This window comes from Alexandromys fortis, unplaced genomic scaffold, assembly GCF_014885135.2.
Source record: "Alexandromys fortis isolate MF-2015 unplaced genomic scaffold, M_Fortis_MF-2015_v1.1 scaffold_265, whole genome shotgun sequence".
In the NCBI taxonomy this organism is placed as follows: domain Eukaryota; kingdom Metazoa; phylum Chordata; class Mammalia; order Rodentia; family Cricetidae; genus Alexandromys; species Alexandromys fortis.
This window is the reverse complement of record NW_026068166.1, coordinates 1,003,348-1,017,103: the sequence shown is the minus strand read 5'-3', so window position 1 is coordinate 1,017,103 and position 13,756 is coordinate 1,003,348. Positions and strand designations below refer to the sequence as shown.

General features: G+C 39.3%; 1 protein-coding gene across 7 annotated transcripts in view; it reads right to left on the bottom strand.

Annotated features, from left to right (window-relative positions):
* Dmd (dystrophin) overlaps positions 1-13,756 on the bottom strand; it is a 1,091,134-nt gene that overhangs the window by 93,497 nt on the left and 983,881 nt on the right. For all 7 annotated transcript variants that reach the window (XM_050128228.1, XM_050128226.1, XM_050128227.1 and 4 more), the window contains one exon: positions 6,017-6,091. In XM_050128228.1, coding sequence (XP_049984185.1) covers positions 6,017-6,091 — 75 coding nt within the window. The remainder of the gene's footprint in view (positions 1-6,016; positions 6,092-13,756) is intronic.

Sequence of the window (13,756 nt, the reverse complement as noted above, 5' to 3'; positions counted from 1 at the left end):
ATTCCTAAGGCAATATTTATAAAGAAAGGTAGTGATATAGAATCACTCCTTCCAAGTCTCAGGGATCATTGCAGAAGACGGTACAGAAAGATTATCAAAAGTCAAAGGCAACATGTGCTGGAACACAACAGGACAGCTGCACATATGAATTTAAAGATTATGACTGCACACACCAAAGCTGCGCAAGCTCAACCCAGACCCAATCCCAGCCTGGAGAGAAGAGGTGGCTACACAGTGTCACCCCTGGTTACAGAATCAATGGCAATGGTTAGCTGTGGGAGAGGGAGAGACAGGCTTCTCTTGGTGTAACCCTTCGTAGTTGACCACAGTCCAGTGGAAGACCACACAATCAACAATATTTGGGCAGTACAAATTGTGCTTGAAGAGTTTCAAAAAAAACTAAAAGGAAAGGAAAATAAAACAATGAAGCACACAACACACAATGTTTCATGAGGAAAAAAAGATGGGTAGACCTGGGAAGAAGTGAAGAGCGGAAGTAAAGATGTTCAACACCAGTAAAAAAAAAAAAAACCTGAAACTCTGAAAGAAATAATATTTTAAAGAGATTTATAAAAAATGGAAGCTGGACTAGGAATACCTGGCCAGCTAGAGTTTACTCATAAGTAGCAAAGTTTAACTGATGGAAACGATGTTCTAATCCTAATATAAGAACAATACTTTGAGGATATCCAATTCCAGAAGGAAGGACAAATATGGAAAGGTGCCTAGAATCATGGGCAAATAAAACCACTGATAACTGGATAATAGAGCCTACAAAGGGCCCTTTGATATTACAAGGACTGGGCACCAAACACCTCTTTCCCTGTTGTGCAACTCAAGGACATCAGAGGGAACACAATACTTTCCCTAGAAGATAGATGGATATTATCACAAGATAATTATCTTCAAGATAATTGAAATTCTGATATAACAGAGATATGCCTTTTAAACTACATGAAAAGAAATGTGGACATATTATTAATATATTATACATATTATTATACTTGGGAGCACTTGATGTGAGTCAGCGAATGACTCAGGATCTACATCTTGCTTACATTAATTCTATTTGCGTTGTAGCTTGCTGTAGCAATAAACTATAGTATATAAGCCATGTTATCGTGGGCCCTGTGAGTCTTCTTTACCAACCTAACCCTGCCTAATGCCCTCTTTAGCCATCTTTAGTGCTCTATTAGAAGGTAAGGTTCGTTTACCTGGAAGAAAGCACATTTTTCACTTTGTCTTAATGAAAGCAAATCCAGAAGTTTTAGCTTTAATCAGACAACTCTATACTGTATCGTATGACTGTAATTTAGGATCAGGTTTCTGAGCAGTGGCAAATTATTCTCCATTTCTTGTTGCATGGAAAATACTTGTCACATTTATCAACTGTCATATATTTAGCCCTGTGGTTTGGGCTCTCTCCAATCCCCTACATGCTAATAAACTAAATATATTTGCTTTGTTAGTATATTTTTACTTCTGCTCTTGCAAGTTGGCTATCCTTTAGATGATTGAAGATGCACACTTATAGAGTGTCATCAGAACCATGGGAGAAGAAAGGAAAAGCTACATCATCTTCTTCATACTTCCCCAGGCTATCGACCACACGAACCAGCTTACAAATACTTCACACTAAGACTTTCAATTTTTCTCTGCTGCTCTATCAACTTTAACTTTTGTTTACACTGCACAGAAAATCACCTATAGAGGCACACAATATAAAAATGATTATAAACTGGGGGGCATTGCAAGCCAATGGTAATACTCATAACTTAAGTAGCACATTCTCTGTAGTAGATAAAATGTATTATTTGGTTTCCTGTAATATTGAAGTTTGATAGAGAAGTATTTATTTATTTATTTATTTATTTATTTATTTATTTTAAAGACCAGTTGCCTCATAGAGATGGCTAAGTATGTTCTCTAAGGGATCTGAAATTCGATCTCTTCACTGGCATCAAGAAATCACTGAGATAACATCTGCTAATGTAAGACGCAGTGGAAATAGACATTGATAGGAAAAACTAGTCAGGGCAAGTTTCATTTGCTTAGGCCATGGACAATAGCTCTTTATCAAACTTTTGCAGGCACAGAAATAAAAAAAAAAGAGCTAAAAGATAAACCTAAGCAAATACAAAATTTGGAGGAAGCTCTTAAATCACCTATTGAAACCTCACTAAGGAATTGGACCACACATGTTCTTCAAAAGTAAACGGATTGCCAAAACTTTTCACTCTGTTCTCACTGCACATGGGGCCATAGTCTGCATGGTATTATCCATGCATTCTTAAGAATTCAGTACCTAATTTAGATAAATACACTCTAATTTTGCTATCCTTGAGTTTTTTTCAAATCAGAGTGAAGATCTGAAAAGAAATGCTGAGAATTTCAACTCTGCTTAAAAGTGAAAATTCAACCAAATCATCTTATATTCACAGTTAAGGTTTATTACAAGGTTATCACCTTAAATGGCTAACATGGTTTATTTTTTACACTATCCAACTCCTCTATGTTCGCAATGTTAACTAAAATTTTGACATATACTAAAAAGAAAGACAATGAATAGAATTCATCTCTTTCACCATAAAAATGAATAATGTTCAAATGATTCCAGGCAGCGGTGGAAAAGGATAACAGTCATAAGGCATTAGAGGCATTTCCATCTAGTCTGTTACTGAGTTTTGTCATAGTATAACCTGGAACAGCTGGTTACCTCTTTTGAACTTTTGGGATCTTACAGGAATATTCTATAGCACTTTAGAATAACCAGTTCATAATTCTCCTTTTTATCAAAGGCGAGCAGCACCTCTGGGATGGGGCAGGGTCAAAAGAAGAAAAAAAGACAGAAGACTTTCTCTATTCAGCCCCTTGACTCCACCCCACCCCAAACTCCTTTGTGCCTGCTATGATTCATTAACCAGGTCCCCAAGGAAATCCTAGGCATGGGGAGCCTTTTATTAGCTACTGAAACTTGGCAGCTATGCACCAGAAAATGATAACTTTGGGCTATAAGCCCTTAAGGCAATGGAATCTTCCATTGGCTTTCATCCATGTATTCATTCTATGAAAACAGAAAGCTCTATTCTTTGCTCAGTTTTATGTTAATTATTGGGAATATCAATATAAAAAGATCTTTCCCAATAATATCACTTCTAGGGCACTTGTATCACTATGTGACAACCCCATACCAGTAGTTCCTTGACTTTACTTCTACCCACTTCTGAGAACCTCTAGGTGTTTCCAAAGGACATTGGTGGCCGAGGCTATTAGTCCTTCAGTGTTTTTTAATTTCCATCCCCAAGTTTGAGGGATTTTAGTATTAGGAGTGAAGAGCCATACATAACTCTAGCTTCTCAATATCTTAATGTTCTAGTCTACCTCCATAAAAAATCATACCAATTCACTTTGTCACCCATTTACATGGATACTTTAGAAACAGCAGTCAGCAACATCTCCTTCTTGAATATAACTGCATGCTTTTCAGTTCCTTCACTAACTCTTCCTAACTTACTTTACCTCTTGATCCCTCTATCTCCTAATTGCCAAATTCAACCTAAATTTTTAGCTTCTCCTACCCAACAAGGCCTTGAAATACAACATTCTAACTTCCCTTTTCCCAAGCCCTCACAACCCTCCCCTAGGTATCATCTGCCTATCCTAGGACAGCGGTACGCAGGTTCCGGTTGCCGGCTGCTGCTAGAGGGATATTGCGCCACTAGAGACTGGCAGTTGTAGAGACAGTCAGCCTACTGAGTTTCTCAGTGCTGGTTTTTGACTTAACTTCCCTCTCGTTCTCCACAAAGATAAGGTCAGTGTCCATTTTATTACCTTCCACTGCTAACTGTGTCACAGGGATTCTCAAACGCCACAAAGAAAACCTTTGGTTTTAGATGGGTTTCCATCGCCCTCTTGCTGCCAAGTTTCTTGGTTACCTAGAACCTACATGTATCCTTCTCTCTGGCACTCCAGTAGCGGAGAAGTGTCTCTTCTTTTTGCCTGGCTCTAGGACACCTGCCTATAACTTGCCCCTTTTCATCCTGTCATCTTAAGTCAGTCATTTTTTAATTCCTCAGTGATCTCCAATTTGCTATAACCTCTCTTTGCCCCCCTTTGCAACTAAAGTTCTCTAAGAACAGGCCCATTCCAGTCATCTACACCTTTTGTTCACTTTTAAGATGCTCAGTGTATTATCTTCACCAAAGTTACTAAGGCTCTCTCTGCTGCTAGATACAATGGGCATTGCCACCACCATCATCTGACCTTATGATAGGTTCTTCCTTTCTTTCATGCACTGGGCACTATAACCTCTTGGATTTTCCTACGGAACTCTCAGACATGACTTTATACTCACTTCTCATGGTTGCTTATCCTCTGTCCTAAATGACCTCTCCTCCCTCCCTCTCTCTCCCTCTGTGTATATGTGTTTGCTATCTTAACCTTTCTATAAATCATTTAAGCAGTAGCTCCATGCTTTTAATTGCTAAATATTGCTTGTGTAGCTCACTCTACCTTTTACCAAACTCTGGTAGACAAGCTCACTGTTCACAGGGAAGCCCAAGTCAAGACTCCACGAGTCTTCCCTTCCTTGATTTGCCTTCACCCTCCCCATCAAACAAATCACTAAGGCTTCGAGCATCTACCGCCTATATATTGAAATGTTCCTCCATTCCTATTCAAGCCACCATATTGCTGGTTTCAATTCAGTAACAGATCTCTTTCCTGCCCATGGTTCAACCCTCAATTCATGCTTTGTTTCCCAGCTAGAATGGTTTTTCAAAGTGAAAATCCATCCATGTCATCCCCTTGCCAAAATCTCTTGAATGGCTCCCACTGACCTCTAAAGGCTTTAACTTGAATTTTAAAAGCTCTTCGCAATCTGTCTCCTGCTTCTCTCTCTAGCCTAACATTTCACAATAGGCCTGGAATTCTGCAGAGTAGCCATGACGAAGTCATTTCAGTTCCTGAGTACTTTCGGCTCTCCTTAGGCCCCAGGCCTCAGAACATAGCCTTCCCTCCCTATGACTAGAACACATATGACGAGGCTGTTCCTGCAGACCCAAATCTACAGGTTCTCCACAGCCCAGGACAGCAACAGGATATCCAGGAGGAGTCCAGTGAGGGCCCAGCATCGATAGTGTAGCAGAAACCAGAGGCCTCAAACCAGACCGATGACTCTGCAATGAACACTTGCAAGTAAAGACATATGAACGAAAGGTTATACTGTGTGACTCACTGCGTCACACTGTCGCTTCCACGACGAGATTCTTTCCCCCCCCTTTTTTTTCTTTAGTTTTCTCTCTTTTTTTTTCTCTTAAATTTTGCTTTATTTTGGAGGTGGGTAGCAGGGGCAGAGGGCAGATATGAATGGGATTGAAAAGCATGATGTGAAAGACACAAATAATAAATAAAGGAAAGTTAAAATAAAAAAAAGATCTCGCCAGGCATGGTGTTGCTGCCTTTTATCCCAGCCGGCAGATCTCTGAGTTCGAAGTTTTCCTAGCCCACAGAGCTAGTTTCAGGACAGCTAGGGCTACGCATAGAAACCCTGTCTGGGAAAACAAACAAAAAATCCAGTCACCTTTTTCTCTATCATAACATACATCTGAATATTTGCATTTAAAGAAACAAAAGACATATCTATGAACTTGGTTCAGATAATATGGTTATAATGCTCTAATATGAAATAGTCTTTATAAAATGAAGATATAATGAGAAAGGGGGAGATAAAATAACTTTCACAAAGATAAATGTAGGTGTAAATGCTATTCATTTAACAAAACAAATTTTACCGATATCTTATCAATTTAACAAAAGTCACTGAACACTTGCAGAGGTAGTTATAATCCAACAAAACAGTCTGGGCAGGTACTAAGCCAAAATGCTTTCAAGAATACATTGTATTTGGCAAAATGACCTTGTGACTCAAGGGTGTAAACATGGTGAAAACTCTCCAGTCCTCATTCTTTAAGCAAAGAAAAATGATCAAGGCCTTCAAACATTGGCTAATACTTACAGCAAAGGGCCTTCTGCAGTCTTCGGAGCTTCATGGCAGTCCTATAGGCGGAGAACCTGACATTATTCAGGTCAGCTGAAGAAAAAGGAGGGAGACAAAGACCATTTGTTATTTCATCAGAAAGCACAGAGGAAACCCCCGATGATTTGCCAACAGCTACAAAAGTCACAATAAGAAGGTAGAAAGAAACCTTGTGCTTATGCTCTGAGCTTTAGAAGGTGAACTTCTGTAGGTTTAGTGTTAAGGAAACAGGGCTTTGTGCCCTTGGACAGTGAGGACAGCTTAGCTTCCCTTCCGGGAAAGGCTACAGTGGCAGAGCCTGCCGGCCTATCATGAACTGCTAGGTCCCCAGAGGGAAAAGGAGGCCAAGCATTGTTTTTCTTCCTAGACTGTAATCTGTATCTACTGTAGTAAATCCTTGCTGTGCAAGATTAAAGAAAGAGACGGAATACATTACTGGAATTGTTATAAATAAGACCTGAAAACGCAAAGAACGCTATGCCCATATTTTCATATAAAAGGTCAGATGTTTACTGTGGAAAAGAGAAGAAATTAAAGAAACCTATAAAAAACTGAATAAATAAAGCATAACAGCCTACAACCATGGAATATATACTGTTAACATTTCAAGCATGTTTTATATAATCTGCATGTGTATGTGTTAATATAAAATTGAAAGTAAAATGAATTTCAACATTTTTTAAATTGATCTAAAATTGCATGTATTTGTCATATACAATATGATGTCTGAGGTTAAAAAAACACATAACGTTATGATTAAATTTAAAGCAAACATCCTTATTATTTTTGTGGTGAGAACACTTAATATCCAGCCAGCATCTTTGCATTTTCAACCATATATCACCATTAATTATAGTCACGATTCAACGGAATAATTTCTTAACTTTTTGAGCACTTGCTGTGAAAACTAACAGCATTTCCATGCCTCCCCTTCTTCCCGCCAACTCTTCCCATGTTTGCCCACCCTCTCTCAAATTCATCATCCCCTTAGTTATTTTTACAGAACATATTTCTTGAACTTATTCCTGCTAAAATGTAATTTTGCAATCTTGGACCAGCAACTAGCATTATATTCAGTTTATCTTTTATCTTTTAAAACTATTTTTCAATTTAAATATATTTTTGTCATACTCTTTCCCTCACCCAAGTACTTCTAGATCCTCTCCCACTGCCTACCCACCCAACTTTAATGTTCTTCATCAAAAAATAAAACAAGCAAAAACCCAATATAACAACAAAATCCCCCCAAACCAAAAAACAAAATCATCCCCCCAAAAACCTACAAAACCATAACCAAATAAAAGCACCCCCCCTTAAAAAAAACCCTGTGGAGTCAATGATATGGGTCAACAACTCTGAAACATGAGGGCTGCCCAGGAGTGGCTGGTGCACTCAGTGTCACTCCATTGGAGAGAACTGAGTTCCCCTCCCAGTAGATTAACTAACAGTTCAGTCCTTTACACCAGTGGCTAGATTTTCATCCACTCATTCATTTTAAAATATAAAATTAATAAAATAAGATAAAACAAAATCTATCACATCGAAGTCGGACATGACAAACCAACAGAAGGAAAAGTCCCCAAGAGAAGGCACAAGAATCAGAGACCCACTCATTGCTCACTCAGAGATCACATAAAAATGCTAACCTGGAAGCCATAGTTTAGACACAAACAACCTGGTGTAGACCCATGCAGGCCCTAGCGTGCTATTTCAGTCTCCATGAGTTCATATAAGCTTTGATCGGTTGAATCAGAGGGTACTGTTCCCCTGGTGTCCTCCATCCCCTCTGGCTCTTTCTTTCTGCCTTCTCTTCTGAGGGGTGCCCTGAGCTCTGAGCGGAGGAGGGATTAGATGCAGACAACCCATTTAGAGCTGTGTGTTTCAAGGTTTCTCTCTCTCTCTCTCTCTCTCTCTCTCTCTCTCTCTCTCTCTCTGTGTGTGTGTCTCTGCCTGTCTCACTCTCTGTGACTCTCTGTCTCTCTCTGTCTCTCTCTGTCTCTGTCTCTCTGTCTCTCTCTCTCTCTCTCTCTCTCTCTCTCTCTCTCTCTCTCACACACACACATATGCCTGCCTATGGCTCTCTGTATTTCTTCCCATCTGCTGCAGGAGGAAGTTTCTCCAACAATTAGCTTTATTGTCTAAGGTCTAAGTCCGATAGTCGGCATGGACTAACAATTCAACAATTTAGGGCACCATTTTCTATCTGTAAGTCCCGGAAAGTCAGGTCATTTAACAGGGGGCTATACTCAGAGAGCACCCTTATGCAAGTCTGCACAAGCGTTATCATAGCTATGTTTCTTTTCGAGAGTTTCTATATATGTATGTATGTATGTATGTAGTTTGCATGTATGTATAAACTTCAGAAACTCAGCTCCAAAAAGCTCCTTGAGAATTTTGTCACCAGTCCTATTTCTTAGCAATTTAATATATAACTGCTCTGTGACAAAGCAGAGCTAATACAGCCAGAGAACTGGCTGACAGACTGAATGAGTAAATGAACAAAAGGAAGACAAGAAGACAGTGTAACTGCCACAAAGGATATCCACACCACTGATCCTAAGGAAGGAAACAGTAATATTTTCTCTATATCTAAGTCACCTAGATCAACATTATTCGCTTTGTGGTCTGCGCAGAAACCAAACATATTGGCCTACATTTAAATGAGAGGGGAAAAAAGAACATCTAGAAGTTATTCCAAATTATTCAGCATAATTTTTTAAAGACTGGCAATACCAAATAATGAAAAGACCACGAAACGACCAGAGCACCTACAGAGCTTATAGGAATACAAAACAATGCAATTTTGGAAAGTTATATGAGCAGTCTCTTTTTCCTTTTTAATGATTTATTATTTTTACTTAACGTGTCTGAGTGTTTTGCATGCTCGTATGTCTATATATCCTATGCATGTCTGGTGCCTACAGATCCTCTGGAACTGGAGTTATAGGTGGTTTTGAGCCACCACGCGGGTGCTGACAACTGAACCTGGATCATCCGCAAATGCAGCAAACGCTCTAAACCTTTGAGCCAACTCTCCAGCCCCAGATTAGGAGTGTCTTCTGACATTAAATACACATATATCTTATGACCAATATTAATATTTACAAAAATAAATAAAATACATGTTCACAAAAAGCCTGGAACATGATTGTCCACAGCCTCATTCATAACATCCCCAAACTGGACTGGAAACAAAGCAATAGAATAACAAATAATCAGCCTGTGCTAGCCACATAAGAGATACTGACATACAATAAAAGGAAAATAATTACAGAGAATGTAACAAAACATCAATCTAAAAGCCATGCAGCTGGCTTTTACATAAAACTTACATAAATAATTTTGAAAAAATATAAAACATGCTAAATCTACCTATGGACAAATGGTAACCTACCATGGTGTGGAAGTGGAAATTTTTACTCAAAGGAACCAAGAGCTATAACTGAGGTGGTTAGGGTATGTATTGTGATTGGTGTAGGGGCGACATGACCTCATGTTTGCCAAAACTGTGTGTTTAAAAATGGAAGTGTTTTATGGTGTTTAAATTATGCTTTAATAACGTCAATTTTAAGAGTGAAAAAACTACTCTCATGTATACAGTACAATGTGATGTATGCGTATGTTAGTTTAAGCCACACTACAGAGGCGGTCAGTTGTCTTAATCAGGAATGCATACTCCAGGGGTGGCTGCTTAGCAATTAATCAAAAAGCCTCACTCGAGAGGCGGCCACCGTAAAGTGCTGCAGCTATATTTAGCTCCTATTACACTGGTGATTTCATTAATTAACATAAGTAATGTTAGATAGGGTAGTATTGTTCATACTAGTGTCAAGCAAAATATGAACACTGTTGAAGAAGATTTAGAAACATTACCTGCCATTACGTTAACAGGATCAAAGACCATTCTAGCAGAGTCTACATTGTTAGAAATGGTACCCTAAACTGGACCTAACACTGTCTAACTGTGGCCCACTGGATTCTTGGTTGCCTGACAGAGTCCATACTATGAAATCAATGGTCTTTCAAATGTGAATACACCTGGAAAGCTAGTTCTAAAACACACATTTCCCTGTCCCTCACTCTAGATTTCCTGATTCTATAGGTCTGGGCGAGAGCTTTGAGAATATACATTTCTAACAAGTTTCTAGGTAATGCTAATGCTGTTGGTCCATGGACCACACTCTAAGAACCATTGCATTGAAGGACTGTGGTTTACCCATGCTCGCCAAAGGCACTCAAAACAGCACAGCTAGTATTTGGCTGTGCTTTTGGTACAAGCTGTAAGGTTATCTGGTACCCACTGCCTAATGTTCCTATGTGACAGTGCTTCTTTGGGCACCTGCTTTCGCTATAATTTGGAAGCCAAAACAGGAATAAAAAGAAGCTGTCAGCTCCATTCTTAATAATCCTTCATTCGTCTTACCCCCAACATCACAGTTTTCCCCCTTAGTCTCTTTTCCCCAGTCAGCACTGTTTAGCTTTGAAGGTGTTCTGGACAAATTTATAGTAAGAATCATCTTGTGGAATTAAATGGATTCCTGCCCTGCCTCCAGCATATTCAAAAGAGTTTTCGTATATTTACTACTATGGATTTTACACACTTGTTATTGAGGACTTTTAAGCTCTCTATAAAATTAGCTGTACAAAGACATAGAATCATTCTTTGGGTTAAATACGGTCTACATTTCCCTTAAGAACATTCAGTAGCCGTTTTTAAGGCATGAGAGCTATCTACCAAGCAATCATCTCAGTCGAAGACACTGGCACAGCACTCCCCTCCCATTTTTCTTAATCCTCCTTTTCAACTGACTCTCAACTCACGGGATTTGTTTCCTTCTTTCTTCTTTCTGGTGTGCAACCAAAGACTCTCTCTTATGGCCCTAACTCCACTCCCCTTTCCAATTGTTCTGGTTTTATTCAGAACTCAAAAAAAAGGAGGGGTGGGGCAAATGAGGTCAGACACTTCATCCAACTCTCACAGAATTCTCATAAAGAATTGGCATCTTCCAGAAGCTAGAGCTCCAATTGGGAAGGCCTGGATGATATGATTTGTTTGGGGTGTGGCTCACTGTGGGAAAGTATCAAGAGACAGGCATCTGGAACATTCTTGCTCTAGCAGAGCTTTCAGCTTCCCTAAATCAGTTCTTCCAAGTCTTCCTAATTATGACACATCCTGCCTCTAGCTAATCCTTCCTGACACCCTTCCATTGTGCCTTCAACTTATTGTAATGAACAAAACTTCTGCCATTGCATCTCTAAGCAACATAGTCCAAACCCTTCTCAATCAGGGATGCAGGAATACCAGAAGAAAATAGCGGGGAAAAGGGCTAGTTTCCAAAACAGAGCTACAAGCCATATGAACTTACACCCAGTAATCATCAGTGAATTCAGCAATCATCAGTGAATTCCAACAGATTTCTGGTGCCTAAAAGTCCAACTAGGGAGTTAACTACGCCGTTTGAGTCTGCATATATTGCTAAGGATCTGCAGTCCCGCTTACAGCTGGAAGAGATAAGTGCCTGCCTCGTGAAAGCATGTAGGATGCCCAAGAAACTTTAAGATGCGACACAGCTGTGAACTGTGTGAATCTATCCTGGGCTGAAGCTCAGGGAATGACGGCCTTGCTAAAATATGCGAAAGTTTCAGAATGCTAATAAAGCCCCTCAGTCCCATGGCCCAGAAGAGGCTATCTACTTTCCACAACTTGGATCCAAGCTGGAATGAGGTCACTAGCTCTCCAAGCCGGAACTCAAGAGGACTGAGACTATCCAAGAAGCTACCCATGTTTCCATGGCAGCTGGTAGAATGCACACGTCAGAAGGATCAAAATGCTCAGGATCAAAACATTGCTCTTCCTGACTTGGATTAGTTTTTACCTCTGGGCTGGTTCGAACCCAGGAACAGAGCAAGTCTAGAAGCAATGTCTTCAGTTTTTCAAGTTGAGCTGCCAACTGCTGAAATGATGGCCTACTCACTCTTTTGTTGTTTTTGCTTTTTTTTTTTTTTTCCAGACAGATCCCGGTCTGTCATGGAACTCACTCCATAGACCAGGAAGACCTCAAACACAGAGATTCTCCTGCCTCTGCCTCTGCCTCTGCCTCCTGAGTGCTGGGATTAAAGTGTGCCATCATATCCTGCTCATATTTGAAAACAAGTAATACCTTGTCTTTTTCTTTCTTCCCCACATTGTTTAGCCTGTGAACTTCTCTTGACTCTGGTAAATATTTCTGTTTTACAGTTTGCCCCTTTATTCTGTGGGAGGTGACAGCGGGAAGTGTCAAAAAGAAAAATGGCTGATCACGTTGTACTTGGGATCCATACGCATTGGGCATGTTCTTGCAAAAAAACCGTGTGGCCACTAAAGACATGGTGGAATAAGGAAGATAGTACAAAAAGAGAGCATTAAACCCCTTCATCTCCAATCACTCCCCATTCCTGCCTTCTAATAATACTGCCACAATACTATTCTCTCACACTAACTGGAGTTTAGAATCTCACACAACTTGTATTGTAGTCTAGATTTTCATCAAGGGCTTCAGGAGCCTTTCTGGAAATGTTTGAGCAGACTTATCGATTAGCAGAAAGAATACAATCTCATAAACATAATGAATAGAAAGAGTTGTCTGGCTAAAAAGGTTATTCCAACAGATAAATCAGTATTGTGGTTTCTGGATATATATTTTTCATATATATATGTATGTATGTAGTAGAGTATGTAAGTATGTACATACATACATACATATTCTATTACCCAGAAGAAATTTAATCTAATTATACCAGGTGATCCTAAGTAAAAAATAATATTGAAATAAAATATAGTTAATCAGTGCCTGGCAGTTAATGTGCAACCAACTAGTACACTGTTTCTACTTGAGAATACTCTTCCAAACTTTCAAAACAAGATAAAATAAAATAAGGTATCTCTAACTTTATTATAGGCTCTTATTATAAGTAAATGGCAAGTTTATTATAGTTTATTATATTATAGTATACTCCTGATTCCCTAGCTTCATTCTTTCCCTAAAATGTTCTAAAGGAGTCTGTGCTGAAAGTATTATTTTTGCCAGCCCAGACTCACCAGAATGAACAAGAACCACAGGCCTTAACGAAGCTTAACATAAACTCAATAATTGAAATCATGTTTGGCTTAAAAGCAAATCAAGTCAAGATATAGGCTTCGGAAGGTTAGAATTACTGAAAACTCTGAACATCTTGAAGAACAGATTAGGAATGTTATACCCTCCCCTTCTTGTTCTGAGTCTTGGATACACCCATTCTACTGACCTATATATCCGGAGCCCTTTGAATTTTTGCATTTTGAGGCAGGGCCTCACTGCACTGAGCAACACTAGCCTCGAGCCTGCCATGTGGCCCAAACAGACCTTGAATATCCTGCCTCAGCCTCCTATATGTTGAGATTACATGCTTGTGCCACCGGAAATACCCTGGAATATAACTTTAAACAATCAGTAAAAAGAGGCCCATTAACATATTATACCTGATCTACAATTTTTAGATCCATGCTAAGAGAAAGAGGGTTTTCTTCTGCCCATGGTCCAATGGACAGTCCTACACAATACTGGCATCACTAAGTGGACTCAGTGGGTTATAAAAAGAGTACATGCAGTTGGGAGGGGAAAAGGGTGTGTTGTGAAGATGTTGGAGAGGAATGAATAGGGAGTAAATTTGATCAAAACACATTATTCATTGGCAAAAAAA